Source organism: Lipotes vexillifer, unplaced genomic scaffold, assembly GCF_000442215.2.
Source record: "Lipotes vexillifer unplaced genomic scaffold, Lipotes_vexillifer_v1.1 scaffold299, whole genome shotgun sequence".
Classification (NCBI taxonomy): domain Eukaryota; kingdom Metazoa; phylum Chordata; class Mammalia; order Artiodactyla; family Lipotidae; genus Lipotes; species Lipotes vexillifer.
In genome coordinates this window covers 4,026,185-4,048,004 of record NW_006784347.1, presented here as the reverse complement: position 1 = coordinate 4,048,004, position 21,820 = coordinate 4,026,185, and the positions used below count along the sequence as shown (strand labels likewise).

Genomic DNA, 21,820 nt, shown 5'->3' with positions numbered 1-21,820 from the left:
CTCAGAGCCTGGTCCTGGTGAGCATGTGAGGTCTTGGCTGTTGAAGCTGACAGAATCATGGCAGGCAAGGTGGCAAACATACTAAATCTTATACATGCAGATCCTCTGGCTTGGCAATTCCAGTTCTATTCAAAGAAATAGGTGGACAAGTGTGTAAACATGTATGCACAAGGATTTCCATTTCCAAAACGTTTATAGAAGCAAAAAATACAAATAGGCATCTTCGGGCAATTACAGTGCTTTGACATGTTCACGAGTTGTGAAAAGTTAAAGAATGGTCCCTATGATGCTGCTGAGAATTACAGACTTCACCCCAGAAGGCGTGGGCTTTCCGAGAGTAGTCTTCTCTGGAGATGGCAACTCAGGGCGATTTTGATTCCAACTTTACATTCTTCTGTATGTTCTTTTCTTACAATGAACATTTTGTATTTTGTTAAGTATTTTCTGATCCATTTTGAAGAGGAAAATTTCAGCATAAGTTCCAAAAGTACTGTAATTGCTCAAATGCCTCTTACAGAAAGAAAGGAAAGAGACCAGGGACAAAGTTGTGTGAACTTATCTAGAAGTTTGGTTTCGTTGCAGAAAAAGAAATGCAAACATGAGAAGCTTTGGCCTCACAAGCAGAGTAAGGAAGGGGAGCAGGCCTCACCCTCCAGGCCACAGTGAGCAGGGGCACTGCCACTGAGGACTAAAGGGACAGACAAGCCAGGGGCAGGGGGGAGGGGGTGGAGGCTGCAGGGCGCAGAGGGCTCTGTCCCCACCTGAGACACCGGAGCCCTCCCCGTCCACGGCCTGGAGAGCAGGCAGAAGAGCCCAGTGAGCAGGGCCCTGTGAGGTGGTTCCTGGATGTTCATTCACATGGACCAGGCCTGTCCAGCCCAGCCACCAAGTGGGGCTTGTGGAAGCCCTGGACACAGGACTTTTACGTCTGTGTCCCTCTGTACCCACGTTCAGGGGCCGGCAGGACTCAGCTGAGGGAGGAATTGGAGGCGGCTCTGGCTTAGAGCAATCCCCCTTTCTCTAAATAAGGCAACAAACAGTGGTTATCAATTTGAAAAACCAAGTCTGCTGCTGTCCTAAATAGACCGAGGAAGGTTCACCCGACAGCCTGCTCGCCAGGTATGGCTCTTCCTGCCACGCCCCTGAGAGGGTAAAGTGAGGCCATACGCACAGGCCTGGGGAGGGTGGACGGTGCCTGGCTGCCTCAGCCTTCCAGACCTCACCCTGCTCTCTGGAAGCCTCGTCCAGGGCATTTCCCAGGTGAGACGTGGTGTCTTTACCATCGCGAAGGGAAACCCCGGGAAGACAAACCAGAGCCCCTTGGTGGTCATCCACACCACCCAGGATGTCCCTGTTCTGTCATTTTATAAAGGAGGCAAGGTTGTGCCTGGCGTGGCAGAGCCAGGACCTGCTCCCACACTGTGGACTCTTAATGTAGGTGCCGAGCATTGCAGGTCGCCCTGGGTACAGCCTCTCCCTGGGCCAGTGAACTGGCTCCTCACCAGCTTGCAGAACCTCCACACACCGTAAGGAGGAACTTTTTTCCTAGTTTAATGTATATGTGGATACACGAAAGGGATTATATTCGGGGAAAATATAAACTACTCACGACGTAAATGTGAAGGACCCCTCCGACTCCTGGGCCAAAGTTAGGGCTAGTGTTAGATGGACACTGACGGGTGGCCCGACACCACGCTGGTGTCTCCCCCAAAGGGAGTGTCTCCCAAAGGGATTTCAGGCAGAGCTTCCCCACCAGAGACGACAGAAACCGCTAGCGAACATCACTCTCTTCCCCTCTGCTCCCCGAGCCAGGCCACCACCCACACGGGCAGCAGGGCGTCCACCTGGCCCCCACGCAGTCCTGGACAGTTTAGGCACTAAGTGCACTGGGCCGCTCCTATAGCCTGCAGTCCAGCAAGGTTCTAAAACTGGGGCTTTGGTTTTGTAACATACAATTCTTTTCCCTTGATGGGTACAGAGTACAACAAAATTAGTCATTTTTATTGAAAAGAAACATTACAAATAAGTGTGCAAAATTAAATTTCATGATTAAATACACATAAAAGTAACATGCATACTTCACACTGAAATCCACAGACAAAGTTAGTTGATTACATGACAGTAAAAGAACTGGCAAAACTGAGAATTTGCTGCTGCAGATTTTAATGTTTGCAACCTGAAATCAAACATAAAATTAAGTTTTAAGGGAATTTAAGAAAATTAAATATAAACCTCAAGTACTACTAATAATATAGAGCCCATAACCTATTTTAGTTACCAAACGTTAAAAAAAGTATGTGCCTCTCATTCCCAGAATGTTAGTGTGCAGCTAGTCTTAAAAATGGGGAGAAAAGATGGTGAGAAAGGGAAGTGGAATCGGCCGGCCGAGGCATCCTCTCCAGGCCCACAGAAACCAGGCACTGCTTTGTTGAGACGCCCGTTTCCCTTGGTATCCTCCAAATTAAGTGACGCTTTCTTCTATGACTAAGTTTTAAAGTTTATGCGTTACTCTGTTGCCTACGTGTAACAGGGAAACTCCCTTTGACCCAGAGTTTCACCAGGAGGCCACAAGCACTGCTCACAGGGTGGGCGTGGTGCTGCCTCAATTCCAATGGCTCCAAAAAGACGGGGACGCACGACATGCAGCTCTTGAGGGAGATGCCAGACCTATGCCCTCTTTCTTCAGTTTAGATGGGAGAAGGGCTTCCTTCCTCCTTTCCTAAGGCTGCCGGTATGATTGTTCCACTTAAATCTGGTGAGAACCAACACTTACCCGTGTGTTCACCTCCCCATTACAGACTCAGTAAAAATGATGAAATCTGTCACCACAAACAAATTTCACTTTGTCCCTCCTTTTTTCCACGTACCCCCAGTTTGTCCGGAGCCCCAACTGCAGGTGGCGGATGCGGCAGAACCAATGAAGTGAGCGTCACGGCTGAACGAAAGGTGAAGCCAGCAGTTGGGCGTGAGTGTCCACGTGCCCTGAAGATTCTTCCTTTAACACTGGACTTGGGAGGTCTGGCTTTGGAAAACAGACGACAACGTATGGCTTCGCAACAAGGTCCCAGGCTATCCCCCCAGCCCATCACCACCAATCCCAGGAGCTCACTGGGCACGCAGGGCCCATGGTGCTCGCACTCCTAGTGGAGGGTCACAGCTTGTCGTCGGTCATCTCCAGGAACTGCGCATACACGTCCCGGACGCACTCCCCCTTGGGGTTGAACAGGAACTTGTAGTAGCTGCCGTCCGCACAGATCGCTGGGCAGAGGAGACCGTGTCACTCAGGGTGGAAAGCAAGCAGCCTGCACTGAGCTCACTGCACAGGCTGAGTGGAGGCTGAGCAGCCCCGAGGGATCTGTGGGTGGTGGGGGCACTTGACCGAGAGCCCCACTGTTCTGGGGGGTCTGCATCTACTCAGCTAGTGTGGCGATGGGGGAACCCTCTTTGGTCGCCGGTTCCAAGACCAAATGATCTGCCTCACTGACTGCCCGGGAAACCCCGGAGGGCAGGTGGCTGCGCGGACCTTGAGAGGGATGCACAGGACCCCCAGGAGAGAGGAAGGGCCACCAGTGGAGCTGGTGGGGTGCTGACCACACCTGGGGGCCACTCTCCTCTGGAAGGACCACTTACCAATGACAGCATTTGGCTCTGTTCCAAAGGCACAAATGCATGGAGAGCCTGAGGGAACCTGAAACTTGGAAAAACTCCACTTGGAACTGAAGTATTTTGGAAGGAAACTGGCTGATGCCAAACTGTGAGGACAGGAAGCAAAGAAAGTAAGTTATGGTCACATAACAAAGTTAGAGACACAGCTCTCTTTAATGTTGGCTTAGCCTTAATGATTTAAATTCTATTTTTGCTTTTAATTTTTATTTTTCACATGAAAAAACTAAGTTGTTACAAATGGGTTTATTATAAATCCAGAAACCATCAGCACCAGAAGGGGCACAGGGTTCTACTGCCACCAAATTAATTTTCTGAACAGCTAACACAAGGATGATGGTTGGAGTTCAGGACCAAGTTCTACCTCATTGGAAGGTGCCTGGATCCTCATCAGATGTTTTCTAAGGAGCTAGTGGAAGGGGAAGTCGGGATGCCACTGTCTTAGCATCAAGTAATCTGCACTGGTTTTCAGAGAATCAAACGAACGACCAAAGAAAAGCATCCCGACTGTGACTCAGACTGAGTGGGGCAACACTCAGGCAATGTTCTGTCCTTCTAACTGGAAAACCTACCTTGATTGTTTATTCCTTTTTGGATCTTCAGCTGCAAAAATATGCACCGTGCCGTGGTCACTGGACACACAGATGAGAGAAGCGTCCTGATTGAAGTTAATGCTGCAGAGAAACCAGACGAAGCTCTGGTCTCATGTGGACGCAGGAGTGAGCCCTGACCTCAACCCGCCGTGGTCAGGACAGGCATTTTAAGAACCACCCCTCCTGACCAGCTGACGGGGCTCAGCACAGAACCAGATGGTCAAAGCCAGGGCACAGCCCCTCCTCAGGTGCCAGGGAGAGGGAAGGGGCTCCCTGCAGACCACCCTGCCACCCCAGGGGCCCTGAGGCCACCCAAACATGCCACTTGAAGGAGAAAAACTCCTCTCCAACAACCCAGGCCCTGCAGAGGTGGGCATCACGCAGGCTGGCTGGAGGGGCCCGAAAGCACACAGATGGGAGAGTGGGCTGCACCAGAGGCCCCAAGGACACTACATCCAGATATTAGCTGTGTTTTTATCACTCAGGCCCCAGTGCAGCTCCACACCTGCAAAGGCCACAGACACAAAGAACGAAGTCCCGCCCAAGCAGGGGTGCAGCCCTGTCAGAGCTACAGACACTGTGGGACATGGTAACAACCACCACAGAGAGAGCAGGTCAGCCTCACAGGAGGCTGAAATGACTACAGATGGGCTAACTAGGCCTCCAGTGTTTGCCTGAAGATGCTACTGAAAAATAAGTGGAGGGGGCTTCCCTGGTGGCACAGTGGTTAAGAATCCGCCTGCCAATGCAGGAGACAGGGGTTTGAGCCCTGGTCTGGGAAGATCCCACATGCTGCAGAGCAACTAAGCCAGTGCACCACAACTACTGAGCCTGTGCTCTAGAGCCTGTGAGCCACAACTACTGAGCCTGTGTCACAACTACTGAAGCCTGCGTGCCTAGAGCCTGTGCTCTGCAACAAGAGAAGCCACCGCAATGAGAAGCCTGCGCACCGCAACGAAGCCCCAACACAGCCATAAATAAATAAAATTTAAAAAAATAATAAGTTGGAGGGACAGTGAAGAGATGAAATAAAACAAGCAAATTCTGACAAATGCCAGACAATGGGTTCATGGTAATCATAATATTCTCTCTACTTTTGTGTATATTCCCATAATAAGTAAACAGTTAAATTAGTAATAATAAAACAAGCTAATAAAACAGCCCCTACCAGCAGGGCACCCCCGCCCGCCTCGTGGGGGTAGTCCCGACTCTCCTCCGGGTCACACAGGGCCCCTTCGCTAGGGTAAAATAACGTGCTTTCTTACCAATAAATATTAGCTGCTTGAGATCCTCTTCGTAGTTCCTGGATTAAATGCCCTGATGAAGTATCAAATATTCGTATAAGGGTCCCCTTTGAAAAACAGTGAAGTGTTTCATTATCAAAGATTCACAACTTTTTAGTTTTCTTGAAATGATTTATATTCACAAACCCATTAACCCATCCGACCCTTTCCCAAACTCACCCACATCATCTAAAACTCAACTTTCCCTCTGTTGTCACCGAGAACAGACTGAGTCTCTTTAGTCCGACGGCAGCAGGCAGGGGCCGAGAGAGGGTCAGGGAGACCCAGGGCCCAGGCCCACAGGCATGGCCCTCTCGGAGCCCCGTGCACACGCTCCCCTGGCAGAGGCCCCGGGCTGTCTCACACCCTGAGAGCCATCAGTTCACTCACTGTCCAGAGAAATGGCATCTTAATTATAACGCCCATAGCCAGCTAGAAAAACACTAATTCTACTGCCGAACAGATGGGGCACAACCAAATAAAATGACTTTTGGACCCTCTATGTCAACTATGACTCACTTCCTGAGAGAAGGTGGCTAAGAGCCTCTCAGGGGTCGGGATCTTCAGGGAAGGGCTGGTTTCCCGGGAGCCCGCACCCTACGGCGGGAGACGCCACTCTGGGGGCACCTCTGTGGGGCAGGGACACCCACTTACTTTCTCAGACGCCGTCGCAATTCTTGTTCCCTGCAGGTTGAGAGCAATGCAGCTCAAGACGCCCTCATGGGCAGGAATGTCCACTGGCGGCTTCTCGGTGCTGGCCAGGTCCACGAGCTGCACGTGGCCCGTGTGCGTGCCCGGGAAGGCCAGGAGTGAGTTGTTACTATTGGGGCACAGGACACAGAGGCCTAAACAGAGACAAGGAAATGCGTCAAGGACTCAGGACCGTCTCAAAGCTTCTGCTTTTCTACAACCACCTGCTCCCTGCCCTCCAGGTCCCATGAAAAAGTAAGAATCATTCACAGAATCTTTTCCCTGTGAAGGGTAGCAGAGGGCCAAGCAAAGCTCCCTCCCATGAGATGGCTTCATAATTGGAAACATTTGCTGAACTTATTACTGAATAAAATTTATCAAATGTCTGTCTTTTGGGGTGTCAGCCACAAGAATGCAAAATTGTAAAATCTAAAAATGAATCCTTAAAATATAAATAAAATAAAATAAAATAAAAATGAATTCACTAACAGTAACATAAAAAAACCAAAACTGAAGAATAAATTTAACGACATATAAAAGACACTATATAACACACTGCAAAGGAAAACCAAAGACGTGGTGGGTGGAGAGCCGTCCTGTGACCACAGCTTGGAACCTACCTTCACCCACCTACAGAGTAAGTGCAATCACAGTTAAAATCTCTGCAGGCTTTTCTGAAGAAACAGACAACCTGTCACTTAGTTATAAGCAAAGTAAAAGGTCCTAGAATAGCCCCCCAATTTCTTATAAAATAGGAACAACATTAGAGGACTTAGACTACCTAATTTCAGGGACTTCCCTGGTGGTGCAGTAGTTAAGAATCCGTCTGCCAATGCAGGGGACACGGGTTCGATTCCTGGTCCAGGAAGATCCCACATGCCGCGGAGCAACTAAGCCTGTGCACCACAACTACTGAGCTTGCACTCTAGAGCCTGCGAGCCACAACTACTGAGCCCACATGCCACAACTACTGAAGCCCGTGCGCCTAGAGCCCGTGCTCCGTGACAGAAGAAGCCACCGCAGTGAGAAGCCCACGCACCGCAATGAAGAGTAGCCCCCACTCGATGCAACTAGAGAAAGCCCGTGTGCAGCAATGAAGACCCAAGGCAGCCAAAACTAAACAAATACATACATACATAAAAAAAAGAATTATCTTGAAGTTCCAGAAATCAAGGTCATCTGATATCGGCATAAGGAGAGAAACACAGACCACTGGAGCAGAATAAACAGTCCAGAAGAATCTTACACTTATTTGATTTAAAAAAAAAAAAAAGTATCAAGGTAATTCAATGCAGAAAAAATAGTCTTTTAAACAAATGGTAAAGGGACTTCTCTAAGCAAAAAAGAAAAGGCCACAAGGAGGAACGTGAAAACTGTTAAAAGAAAAAAGCTCATTGGTTAAAGTAAATATAGAGTAAAAGTAGTAATATCAACCACACACAAAACTAGTGGGAAGGTTAAAAGACAAAGGTAGTGGGTTTCCCTGGTGGTGTGGTAGTTGGGAGTCCACCTGCTGATGCGGGGGACAATGGCTCATGCCCCGGTCCAGGAAGATCCCACATGCCACGGAGCAGCTGGGCCCGTGAGCCATGGCCAATGAGCCTGCGTGTCTGGAGCATGTGCTCCGCAACGGGAGAGGCCGCAACAGTGAGAGGCCCGCGTACCGCAAAAAAAAAAAAAAAAGACAAAGGTAGTAAAATCATCTACATCCGCAATAAGTAAAGGATACACAAAGCAAAACAATATAAAACATAATGTCAAAAACAGATTGTGGGGAGAGGGGAGTAAAATGTAGGGTTGTTAAAATGCATTTGAAATTAAGAGACCAGGCCATTTAAAATAATCACATGTATATATACAGATTGCTATATATAAACCTCATAGTAACCACAAACCAAAAATCTATAATAGATACACAGACAAAAGAGAAAGGAATCCAAACATGACACTAAATACAGTCATAAAATCACAAGGGAAGGGATTTTCCTGGTAGCACAGTGGTTAAGAATCCATCTGCCAATGCAGGGGACACAGGTTTGATCCCTGGCCCGGGAAGATCCCACATGCCGCGGAGCAAAACTAAGCCCATGCGCCACAACTACTGAGCTCGCATGCCACAACTACTGAAGTCTGCGTGCCTAGAGCCTGTGCTCCGCAATGAGAAGCCCACGCACCACAATAAAGGGTAGCCCTGCTCGCCACAACTAGAGAAAGCCCATGCACAGCAGCGAAGACCCAATGCAGCAAAAAAAAAAAAAAAAAAAAAAAAAAAAACCACAAGGGAATAGAACAAAAGAAAAAGGAACAAAAAAGCCCTACAAAAACAACCCAAAACAATTCATGGCAATAAGTACGTACCTATCAATAATTACTTTAAATGTAAATAGACTAAATGCTCCAATCAAAACACAGAGAGTGGATATATACACAGTGAAATACTACTCAGCCATAAAAAAGGAATGGCATCTTGCCATCTGCAGCATCATGGATGACCTAGAGGGTACTTTGCTAAGTGAAATAAGTCAAACAGAGAAAGATAATGTATGTTACCACTTATATATGGAATCTAAAAAATAATTACAATATGACCCAGTAACTGCACTCCAAGAGAAATGAAAAAATACATCCACAAAAAGACCTGCATGTAAACATGTACAGCAGCTTCTATTTATAACAGCCAAAAATCTGGTATGGATCAACAGCTGTGGTATATCCATATGATGGTATACTACTCAGTAATAAAAAGGAGCAAAATGATAGCAAACTCACAAAAACATGGAGGAATCTACAAAATATTAAGCTAAGAGAAAGACACCAAACACAGCTGAAAAGGCAAAACCTGAAGGTCAGGTGGGGAAGGGCACAGCCTGGGGAAACTCTTGGGTGATGGGACTGTTCTGCCCTGACTGTGGTGGCGCTACACAACTGTTTAAAATGACTAAAGTTTATCAAATGATACACTTAAAATGAGTTTTATGTAAATTATACCTCAATAAAGCTAGAAGAAAAAACCCAAAAATTTTAAAAGCAAAGTTAACATGATAAAGTGAGTAACAAAGTCAGCCACACGTAATCCACCAGCCAGAAGAAAAAGGGAAGGAAATGTCTCAGAACTTAATAAAAACATGGATCCCAGGGCTCACCATGGAGCTCCTGAATGGCTGACAGGGAAAAATCCCAAGAGGGACTCCGATGATTCTGGTAAGAGGCAGGGTCTTAGAACCACAGCGAGGAAGCTGGGCTGTAACCACGGGAAGGTTCAGGGGAGAAGGTAGGGACCGAGGTGGGGAGCTTGCATCTCCCAGACCCTTCCCCAGAGCCCCAGGACCCACCACTAGGGCGACACCACTCCAAGACCACCTGGAGGAGAGGCACCCAGCATGGGTCTGCGTCCCGCCTGGATCAGACCCAGGAAGCCAGTTTCCACCATCCATCCTCCTCTGGATTCTTACCTTTCGGGTTATAGCAGGTTTCAAAGACGTGCAACTGATGAGGATTGTGTGTGAATGTAAACACCTTGATCATAGAGTCCAAAACAACCACAATTCTGGAAAGAAAAAAACACCATCAGAATTTCTCTCCCCCAAAGTGAAAAACATTTTGTGATTTTTGTTCTTATCACCTGGAAACAGAAACACCACAAAGAGCAAATACAAGAGGGTCATTCCTGGGATTTCCCTGGTGGTGGCTAAGGCTCCGCACTCCCAATGCAGGGGGCCTGGGTTCAATCCCTGGTCAGGAAACTAGATCCAACATGATGCAACTAGGAGTTCACATGCTGCAACTGAAGATCCCGCATGCCACAACTAAGACCCGGCACAGCCAAATTAATTAATTAATTATTAAAAAAAGAGGGTCATTCCTGAACCCAGGCACTGGGCAGCAAGGTCTGTGGAGCAGGTTGGCAGGGAGCCCCTGGGTGCGAGGCTGGCACTAGGAATGAGAGCCTCTCACCCGGCTGGAGGAAAGTATAGCCCAAGGGTTGGGAGGGCATTGTCATCAAATATTCTGTCTAGAGTAAGAACCAAGTAGGACACAAAGGCAGAAATTCTATCTTAACACACTTTTAGACACGTCTTGACAATCCAGAAATGTAAGAAAGTGGAATATCCTTGATTTGGCTCCAGGATTTGCATTATTACGAGCCCCTAAATGCTGACATTCCTGAAAGAAACAAGTCTACCTATGAGTGCAAGGATGACAGACCCCTACTCACACTTGTCTGGTTCAGCATCTGTCCTCCCACAGCCAAGTATAACATATAAATCACACCACAGCCGAGCCTAACATGTAAATCACACCAAAATCCAAAGTGATGAAGCTTTGCTCTACCTCCATCAACATACTAGGGAAAACTCCTGTGTTCTCCTAAACCCCAGCAAGGCAACAGCCGAGAGAGAGAGACCTGCTACTTTCAACAGGTGAGATTCAATGACACCTTCTCTGTGAGGAGTTCCTGAATTTTCCTTTACTTTCAGACTGAAACATTTACGAGGCAGCATTTGGACAAGTGTGGGCTAAGAGGGAGGCAATTCAAGGTTCAAAACTCGAGTCCTCAGTCTGTACCTGTTGGGTGGGACGGCTCCCCTGAAGGACTGAGAGCTGTGGGGGGCAGGGCTGGCCGGGGGCCAGGTCCATGGAGGTGCACTTCACCCACGCCCACCAACCACTCACCTGTAAGTGATCCTGGGAGGCAAATAAAACTCACTGCCTTCCTTATGTCCTTGGGTCATAAACTACAGTCTCACGTTTTTATACATCGTTTGCCTGAACACTTCTCTTCCTTCAATATAAAATGATTTCAGCCATCTTCAGAGAAAGTGACTTCCACCTCTAAAAATGAGACACCAAACCTACCTATCTCGCCGTAATTTGGCAGCCTTGACTTCGGTAGAAAATTCTATTTCAATCACAGTCTTCTTCTTCAGGTCATCCCAGATCATCACTGAAACAGGAAAGAATGTATGAACATGGTAATGAACAGGCCAGGGGCTGGCTTGCTAAGGCCACTCCTGAAGGGGTCCTCACATCACAAACACCTGACTGGGAGCTGGCGGGGGGTGGGGGGACACGAGGCTCTCCCACTGGCAGGACGGTCCCGCCCCCAGGTCTCAGACCCGCCCCCCACCCCCCCCACCCTCCTATTCAGCAACCACACACCTGCGCACACCTCAGGCAGCCAGTCTCTGCCTCTCTACCCACACAGGCATGCACACAGGCATTCAAGCACACTTGAACCTCCTCCCTGCCAAACTTTGCCTAGTTTTTAGGCAAACTTCTCTCCACCTCTCTTTCCTTGGTTCTACTAGACTGAGCCAAAAAGCAAGCCCAACCACAGGTACCAAATGCTACAGATAAACCTGGATTAAGAAAAGAAAGGGTCCAGCTGCGCTAGGAGGTCACGCAGGCTGGAGGCCTCAGTTGGAGTGAAGGGAGAGGCAGCATCCAGGGGACAACATGCCAACTGCCAAGCAACTAGCCGACACTGGCTACAAGACCTCCTCCACCTCCACGATGCCCCTCACTGCTTACGGCGGCTACCTCTGCAGTGCCCAAGCCTACCACTATTTCCAGCGGCGCAGCTCCAAGCGCCAGGCTGCAGAAGAACAGAAGACCTCGGGAGTCCCGTAGAGCTGGGGGGCTTTTTTCCTTGAGCAGAGAGACCTGAGGCATGCTGTGGAAAGACCTCACCTGCAATCATTTTTGAATCAAGAGTATCAGGGCCTTAATGGTTTTCGAACTCCGCTGGGAAAAAGTGCCCATGTTTTCTCTGGTACAGTCAGTTTGCAGAGGCTACTGAATTGTAACAGGAATGGGAGGGTGAGGCACACCTACAGACATTAAATATTTTACCACGTCAAAAAAAAAAAGAAAAGATGGGCTTCCCTGGTGGCGCAGTGGTTGAGAGTCCGCCTGCCGATGCAGGGGACACGGGTTCGTGCCCCGTTCCGGGAGGATCCCACATGCCGTGGAGCGGCTGGGCCCGTGAGCCATGGCCGCTGGGCCTGCACATCCGGAGCCTGTGCTCCGCAACGGGAGAGGCCGCAACAGTGAGAGGCCCGCTTACCACAAAAAAAAAAAAAAAAAAAGAAAGGAAAGGGCTGTTCACGGGGAAATCAGACACATAAAAACCAGGGCCAGGGTTTTTCAGCCCTGACTGTTCTTGCTCTGCTTCAAGCTATGGAATATCTTCTGCTCACACTACAATCTTCCGTCAGGATGGATTAGCAGTTTATGTCCCAAGGGCTGAGACAATTTACAGACAACACTGGAGGATGAGGAGCGTGTGTCCAGACCTCTTTTCCACTTGAAAAGCTCGGTACAAAGCGTGTGGGGTGAGGGAAATAAGCTCCCTAAACAGTCAGGTTATGGCTGACTATGAGAATGGAAGGAAAGAATGTTTCCCCTAAAGGTCCCAACACCATGACCAACAACAGCCCAGTGGAATTCAGGGGTAAGTTTTGCCAAAATGCGTAAGTATCCTAAGTTTCAAATCAAGAGAGAACTGAATACCAGCCTACCAGAACTTCCAAAATTATTATCAAGTAACATAAGAGGTATTTACTATCGAAGAGGTTATAATTTATAACCACTCAAAACTGAAGTGGAGAATAGTGCTCTTCTTGCTCCTTCAAACACCATCTTTGATAAACTCCCATCGGCTCTTCCTTAAAGGGCACCAACATGTCAGTGAGTAGAGAGTTACCTTACTGAAAATAGTATCTTCCCCAAACCAGATGTTCACGACCATCTGGGCAAAGGACACTCTACTCTTGAACACCAAAGCATCAGTGAACTTCCTCTGGCCCTGCAAGCTAACACCAGAAAGCCTACAACTCAACACAAACGCAAACTGGCCCAAACCGGCCCAAACCAGACAGAAGCCCACAGATATGGATGTCAAGGGTGTCACAAATATGGGTGAACTCCATTTTCAGAAACATCTGGAAACAGTGTGATGAAGCCCCAGAGGCAGCAGCACGAATTCTCATTCACAAAAGCAAAGTGACCGACACGATGCCTTGGGTAGTGAGAAAAATCCATGGCCTCTGAGGGCTGCGAGCTGCCTTACTGCAGGAAACCAAAAATTTTAAATGTACTGGGCAGGATTCTGTATGTCTGTCTCCTGATACAGTTCCTAATAGCAAAAAATATATTTCAAAATTCTGGACTTCCTCCTAAATGGAAAGGGCCTCTCTGCTCCCTGAACAGCACCCTGTCAGGACCCAGTGGGTCACCGTGACAAACCAGTCTCCTCCAGTCCTGTTTTATTCTGTTTTCACAAACCAAAGACACTAGATTCTTTACACTGTAACACCATGCATCTTAATTGATAATTATTAAAATATTAAGCAGTAATTTTGACATTGAAAAAATGTATTTTTAATCTTACAAAAGTTTAAACAGACCAAGTTCTTTTTTAAAAATTGCCCTTAGCACACTACAAAAAGCTTAAATTTTACTCAAAATGTTCAGTTAGAAAATTTCTTTCTTCTAAAAAATTTTTTTCTTCTGCAATATTTCTGAGACTCTTTCACTTCTCGGAATTTTTTTTTACTGAGAATAAGATGTTACAGGTGAAAGAGACCCCAGAGATTATCCGGTCCACTGCTCCCTTGGGAGCGGGGAACAGTGACACCCCCCAACAGTGCCACAGGTGGGCTAGGCTCCTGACTCCTCACCAATGATCAATGATCAATGAAACTCTTCATATGACAAAGACTGATCCTGCGGCAGAATCTCTGCCCATCCCCAAGGAGCCCAAGTAATTATTCTTCTTTTTTAAAAAATTTATTTATTTATTTATTTATGGCTGCGTTGGGTCTTCATTGCTGTGTGTGGGCTTTCTCTAGTTGCGGCGAGCAGGGGCTACTCTTCATTGTGGTATGCAGATTTCTCATTGCGGTGGCTTCTCTTGTTGTGGAGCATGGGCTCTAGGCATGCAGGCTTCAGTAGCTGTGGCTCGCGGGCTCTAGAGAGCAGGCTCAGTAGTTGTGGTGTCCGGGCTTAGCTGCTCCGCGGCATGTGGGATCTTCCCAGACCAAGGCTCGAACCCATGTCCCCTGTATTGGCAGGCGGATTCTTAACCACTGCGCCACCAGGGAAGTACCTCTCCTTTACTTTCAAAGAGCCACACTCTTTACAATGCCATCTCTTTGAACACAGACACACACACACATACCAGGTACAACACTCCTCAACCCAGAGCCCAGCTGTTCTCTGTTCTCTGTGTTTCTGTGAGTCAGTGGCTCTCTGCAGGAGAAGCAGCCTCCCCACACCTGGCTTTAAAAGGAACTCACAGCACAGGACACCAACCGCAGAAGAACATCCAGAACAAAATGGGGCGAAGGCCCCCATCCAGCCAACACAACTGAAAAGTACGTGCTCTATGTCCATGGGGACAAGTGACCCTGGTCACACGTTTCTTCTCCCAGGAGCAGCAGAGAAAAGACACTCTCTTTCTGGATGTTTCTTTCTCAGGGACTAATCCTTCATGTGTCACAGGGCCACCAGGGAAGATCCAATGTAGCCAGAGACACAAAGATACTCTAAAAAGTTCAAGAGAGGACTACACATGAGGTGCATTATTAAATGCAAGATTACTTTACCTTTGTTTGGAGGGTATTTCGGCTTTTTTCCACCACCAACTAAAGCTAAATAGTTGCAGCGAAATAACATTTCAATATGGCCAACTCCTCCTTCTAGAAATTCTGAAATGATAAAAATAAGTCAGTATGTATATTTTACAATAAAAAAAGAAAAAAAGTAAAAACGTAACAGTCAGAATTTGATTTTTAATCAGCAACTTGTATCTGTCATCAGAAATGAGAAGAGTGATGGGCTAGGAAAATAATTAGCTTCAGACCTCTCAGCATCCTGTCATCATGAACTATATTTTCATGTGTAAACACTAAGAGCCTAAGAAGCCAATGTAGCAAAATGTATGAAATATCTGAGTTCGTATTTTAAGGTGCAGCAAAATTTGTAAGCTCTGAGAAAGTATGCTGTGATACGAAAGCTGGAATTCCTTTTCACCACTTTAAACACCTCTTCCACTGGAAGTCCGAAATGCTCAAAAATGTTCACCAATTATGTGAAGATGAACATGTCAGCAGATTTTCAGCTGTGCTCCACGACAGAAGGAAGCCCAACACGCTCTCTCAGGGGAGCAACAGGAACCCCCAGGAGGAGTGTGGGGCTCAGGAAAGCACACTGCACTCTGAATGGTTCCCGTCGCAGCAGGGCCACCCCACCCCATCTCCCCAGCTTCCACTCTGGTCTGTTGTGACCATGAGCTCCTGGGACAGTGAGGGGCAAGCCAGGAAACAAAACCTCTGAAAATCACAAGTTAGCCTAAAAACTGACTCCTACCTGTCCAGTCAGAGCCACCCAAGATGGACTCAAAGTCCATCAGCTTGCTCAAGGAGAAGTTTCAAATTCAAGGCCTAGCAGAAACCCTAGAAAGGACTCTGTGCTTAACATTATCCACAAGGAACACAGCTCTCCTTATAAACAATTTAATGGTCCTGTGACACACAGCCACCTCAAGTAATTCTGGCTGTAACAGGATGTGGCCACAGCCCAAACTCAAAGGACTACAATGCTTCAGTCCTTAAAGCGCTCTCGGCTCAGTGTGTGGCCTCAGACCCATGACCACGCAGGAATCCTTCACCCCACAATGCAGGACACGCCTCCATCACCACAGGCACCACCTGGTTCCCTGGATGCACTCACTAGGCACAAGGAGATTAGCTGCTGGTTAACCTTCAGCCTCGGCCTTTACACTCTTGAAGAGATTAATGGACTCCAACAGAACAAAGCTGAGCAAACCTTGTAATAACCGGCTATTAAACAAATGCTGAGCGCCAGCGGGGGAGAAGACGGTCTCTTCAGCAAACGCTGTTGGGAAAACTAACAAAGAAGAATGAAGTTGACCCTTAACTTGTATCATGTACAAAAGCTAACTCAGGGGACTTCCCTGGTGGTGCTGTGGTTAAGAATCCGCCTGCCAATGGAGAGGACGGATCCCTGGCCCGTCGACGGGTTCGATCCCTGGTCCAGGAAGATCCCACATGCTGTGGAGCAGCTAAGCCCGTGTGCCACAACTACTGAACCTGCGCTCTAGAGCATGCAAGCCACAACTACTGAAGCCCGCGTGCCTAGAGCCTGTGCTCTGCAACAAGAAGCCACCGCAATAAGAAGCCCACGCACTGCAACAAAGAGTAGCCCCCGCTCGCCGCGCACCTAGAGAAAGCCCACACACAGCAATGAAGACCCAACAGAGCCAAAAATAAATTAATTAAATTACTTAATTTTTTAAAGCTAACTCAAAATGGGTTAAAGACCTAAATGTAAGATGATCCAAAACTACAAAACTCCTGGAAGAAAACAAAGGCAAAAAGCTTCATGGCACTGAACTTGGCAATGACTTCTTGGACATGACATCAAAAGCACAGACAACAGGGGCTTCCCTGGTGGCGCAGTGGTTGAGAGTCCGCCTGCCAATGCAGGGGATGCAGGTTCGTACCCTGGTCCAGAAGGATCCCACATGCCGCGGAGCGGCTGGGCGCATGAGCCATGGCCGCTGAGCCTGTGCATCCGGAGCCTGTGCTCCGCAACGGGAGAGGCCACAACAGTGAGAGGCCCGCGTACCGCGCCCCCCCCCCCAAAAAAAAAGCACAGACAACAAAAGCAAAAACAGACTGGGACTTCCCTGGTGGTCCAGTGGTTAACACTCCATGCTCCCAGTGCAGGGGGCCCAGGTTCAACCCCTGGTCAGGGAACTAGATCCTGCATGCCGCAACCAAGAGCCCGCATGCTGCAACTAAATAAAAGATCCTGCATGATACAACTAAAGATCCTGCATGCCGCAACTAAGACCCAGTGCAGGCAAATAAATAAATAAATAAATTTTTTTTAAAAAATGCAAAAACAAACCAATGGGACTACATGACACTTTAAAACCTTTTGTGCATTAAAGAACTTAAAGTGAAAAGAAAACCTACAAAATGGGAGAAATGTCTGCAAATCATATACCTGATAAGAGGTTAATATCAAAAAATATATAAAGAGCTCCTACAACCCTAAAACAATAATAAAACGAAAAAAAAGTCAAATTAATTGGATTATAAAAAATGGGCAAAGGACTTGAATAGACATTTCTCCAAAGATGATATATGTGTTCAACACTCATGAAAAGATGCACAACATCACTAAATACAGAAATGCAAGTCAAAACCACAATGAGAACACGGTATATCTTTCCATCTGTTTGTATCATCTTCAATTTCTTTCATCAGCATCTTAGTTTTTGGAGTACAAGTCATTTGCCTCCTTAGGTAGGTTTATTCCTAGGTATTTTATTATTTTTGATGCAATGGTAAATGGAACTGTTTCCTTAATTTCTCTTTCTGATATTCTGTTGCCAGTGTGTTGTAGGTGACACAAACATATGGAAAGATATACAGTGTTCTTGGACTGGAAGAATTAATATTGCTACAATGACCGTACTACCCAAGGCAATCTACAGATTCAATGCAATCCCTATAAAATTACCAATGGCATTTTCACAGAACTAGAACAAAAAAGTTTTTTAATTTGTATGGAAACACAAAAGACCCCAAATAGCCAAAACAATCCTGAGAAAGAAGAACAGAGCTGGAAGAATCACACTTCCTGACTTCAGACTATACTACAAAGCTACAGTAATCAAAACAGTGTGGTACTGGCCCCAAAACAGACACATAGATCAATGGACCAAAATAGAGAGCCCAGAAATAAACCCACAAACTATGATCAATTAATCTATGACAAAGGAGGCAAGAATATACAAAGGAAAAAAGACAGTCTCTTCAATAAACGGTGCTGGGAAAACTGGACTGCTACACGTAAAAGAATGAAATTAGAACATTCTCTAACACCAAATACAAAAATAAACTCAAAATTGATTAAAAACCTAAATGTAGGACTTCCCTGGTGGTCCAATGGTTAAGACTCCACACTTCCATTGCAGGGCACATGGGTTCGATCCCTGATTGGGGAACTAAGAACCCCCATGCCACATGGCGCTGCCAAAAAAACCCAAAACAACAACAATAAACCAAACCAAAAGAAAAAAACACAGCTAAATGTTAGACCAGATACTATAAAACTCCTAGAGGAAAACATAGGCAGAACACTTTTTGACATAAATCACTGCAATATTTTTTTGGATCCATCTCCTAGAGTAATAGAAATAAAAACAAAAATAAACAAATGGGACCTAATTAAACTTAAAAGCTTTTGCACAGCAAAGGAAACCATAAACAAAACAAAAAGGTGACCTACAGACTGGGAGAAAATATTTGCAAATGATGCTACCGAGAAGGGCTTAATTTCCAAAATATAAAAACAGCTCATACAACTCAGTAACAAAAAAACGCAAACAACCCAATCAAAAGATGGGCAGAAGACCTAAACAGACATTTCTCCAAAGAAGACATACAGATGGCTAACAGGCACATGAAAAGATGCTCAATATTGCTAATTATTAGAGAAATGCAGATCAAAACTACAATGAGGTATCACCTAACACCAGTCAGAATGGCCATCATCAAAAAGTCTACAAATAATAAATGCTGGAGAGGGTGTGGAGAAAAGGGAACCCTCCCACACTGTGGGTCGGAATGCAAATTGATGCAGCCACTATGGAGAACAATATGGAGGTTCCTTTAAAAACTAGAGTTCACCATATTATCCTGCAATCCCACTCCTGGGCATATATCCAGAGAAAACTCTAATTCAAAAAGATACAATGCACCCCAGTGTTCACAGCAGCACTATTTACAATAACCGAGACATGGAAGCAACGTAAATGTCCATTGACAGATGAAAGGATAAAGAAGATGTGATATATATATACATAATGTAATAATACTCAGACTTAAAAAAGAATGAAATAATGCCATTTGCAGCAACATGGATGGACTCAGAGATTATCATACCAAGTGAAGTCAGAAAGAGAAAGACAAATATCATATGGTATCACTTATATGTGGAATCTAAAAAAATGATACAAATGGGACTTCCCTGGTGGTCCAGTGGTTAAGAATCTGTCTTGCAATGCAGGGAACACTGGTTCGATCCCTGGTTGGGGAACTAAGATCCCACATGCCGCGGGGCAACTAAGCCCACGTGCCGCAATGAAAGATCCCACGTGCTGCAACTAAGACCCAATGCAGCCAAAATAAATAAATATTGTGAAAATAACATTAATTAAAAACTAATACAAATGAACTTACTTATAAAACAGAAATAGACTCACAGACATACAGAAAACAAACTTACAGTTACCAAAGGGGATCGGCGGGGGGGGGGCGAAGGGGGGGGGGGGGGGGGGGGGATAAATTAGGAGTTTGGGATTAATATATACACCCTACTATATATAAAATAGGTAGGACTTCCCTGGTGACGCAGTGGTTCGGAATCCACCTGCCAATGCAGGGGACACAGGTTCGAGCTCTGGCCTGGGAAGATACCACATGCTGTGGAGCAACTAGGCCCATGCACCACAACTACTGAGCCCACGCTCTAGAGCCTGCAAGCCACAACTATTGAGCCTGTGTGCCACAACTACTGAAGCCTGTGTGCCTAGAGCCCGTGCTCTGCAACAAGAGAAGCCACCGCAATGAGAAGCCCATGCACTACAATGAAGAGTAGCCCCTGTTCGCCCCAACTAGAGAAAGCCTGCATGCAGCAATGAAGACCCAACACAGCCAAAAATATATAAATAAATTTTAAAAAATAAAATAAAATAGGTAAACAAGGATCTGCCACATAGCACAAGGAACTATACTCAGTTATCTTGTAATAACCTATGATGGAAAAGAATCTGAAAAAGAAGATATATGTATGGATAATTGAATCACTTTGCCATACACCAGAAACCAACACAACATTGTAAATCAATTATACTTCAATTAAAACAACAACACAATGAGATATCCTGCCACAACCATTAAAATGGCCACTATCAAAAAACCAAAAAAACAAAAAACAACACACAGAAAATAACAAGTGTTGACAAGGATGTAGAGAAACAGGAATCCCTGTGTACTGCTGGTGCAGCTGCTACTGGAGACTGTATGGTGGTTCCTCAAAAAATTAAAAACAGACTACCACATGATCCAGCAATCCCACTTGTTGGTATACATTCAAAAGAACTGAAATCAAGGCTGTGAAGAGATATTTTCACACCCATGTTTACAGCAGCATTATTAACAACAGCCAAGAGGTAGAAGTAACCCAAACGTCTATTAAGGGGTGAACAAAACATGGTCCATTCACAAAATGGAATATTACTCAACTTAAAAAGGAAGGAAATTCTGGAACATGGTACAACACTGGTACAACACAGATGAACCCTGAAGATATTATGTTAAATGAAATAAGTCAGTCACAAAAGGACAAATACTGTATGAGTCTACTTATATGAAGTCCCTGGAGTAGACAAATTCATAGAGACAGAAAGTAGGATGGTGGGGGCTGGGGGAGGGGGAAGGGGAGTCAGTGTCTAATAGGGACAGTGTTTCAGTTTTGCAAGATGAACAGTTCTGGGGGTCTGTTAGGAGTGTAATTATTTCCTCAGTGCAGGTTCACTAAGTTCTACAATCAAATTTATTAAGAGAAAGCTGTGAATTATGCCAAGAGGTAGCCAACATATTTTAAAAATACTATCCAACCAAGGGAGAATATTTAATACTAACACAACACTATGCGAGCACTGAGGCTTCAAACTTATTAATGTTGGATTTGTTAAAGTCATGCGTTTTCTCAAGTTCTAAAAGAGAGTTACTCCCTTAGCAAGATGTAACCAAGCTAATGGGAGAATGAAGAAATGCCAGGAGGCACAACACCTTCTGAAATGTGAACCGGATGGAGAACCGATTGGGTGGGATGGGGAAAAAAAACAAAAACTGAAGTTACTTCACATGAAGAAATCACCAAAAATGTGTTAAGGGGCTTCCCTGGTGGCACAGTGGTTGGGAGTCTGCCTGCCGATGCAGGGGACGCGGGTTCATGCCCTGGTGCGGGAAGATCCCACATGCCGCAGAGCGGCTGGGCCCGTGAGCCATGGCTGTTGAGCCTGCGCGTCCGGAGCCTGTGCTCCACAACGGGAGAGGCCACAACAGTGAGAGGCCCACGTACCGCAAAAAAAAAAAAAAAAAAAAAAGTGTTAAAAGGATATTACATTCTGTTTCAAAGTTTTTAAAAAGTTTTAATTTAAATGATACAGGCTATGATTTTTCTCTAAGCCTCTTTCTAACAACAACAACAACAAAACAGTATTAGACGAAGTCAGATTTTGTGTTACCTTGATGCCTATCTATGGCTGACTCTGATGCAATTAAAAAAAAACATCAATGTCAAGATTACAAAGATGTTAATAGTTAAGGATTAAGACAGCAGTTTTGACCACTGTAAACTGCTATGGCCTCTGGCCTTTGGAAAGGAAAAGAGAAAAGCAGATTTTTCAGCATCAACTGGTGAGGGAGAGAAAGGGGAACATGAGGCTTTCCTGGGAAGAGCGAGAGCAATCAAAGGCAAGAATCC

The 21,820-nt window shown here is 46.0% G+C and overlaps 1 protein-coding gene and 1 pseudogene across 1 annotated transcript in view; one reads left to right on the top strand and one right to left on the bottom strand.

Moving 5' to 3' along the window:
- Positions 1-1,969: 1,969 nt before the first annotated feature.
- The window catches only part of WDR45B (WD repeat domain 45B), a 29,833-nt gene continuing 9,982 nt past the window's right edge, over positions 1,970-21,820 (bottom strand). The window contains exons 3-10 of the mRNA XM_007456798.1: positions 14,839-14,940; positions 11,087-11,174; positions 9,682-9,776; positions 6,194-6,384; positions 5,522-5,607; positions 4,236-4,337; positions 3,631-3,752; positions 1,970-3,258 (exon numbers count right to left, since the gene is read on the bottom strand). Of these exons, the coding sequence (XP_007456860.1) occupies positions 3,152-3,258; positions 3,631-3,752; positions 4,236-4,337; positions 5,522-5,607; positions 6,194-6,384; positions 9,682-9,776; positions 11,087-11,174; positions 14,839-14,940 (893 nt within the window). The 3' untranslated portion in view covers positions 1,970-3,151. The remainder of the gene's footprint in view (positions 3,259-3,630; positions 3,753-4,235; positions 4,338-5,521; positions 5,608-6,193; positions 6,385-9,681; positions 9,777-11,086; positions 11,175-14,838; positions 14,941-21,820) is intronic.
- On the top strand, positions 11,687-11,860 carry LOC103084790 (cytochrome c oxidase assembly protein COX14 pseudogene; annotated as a pseudogene).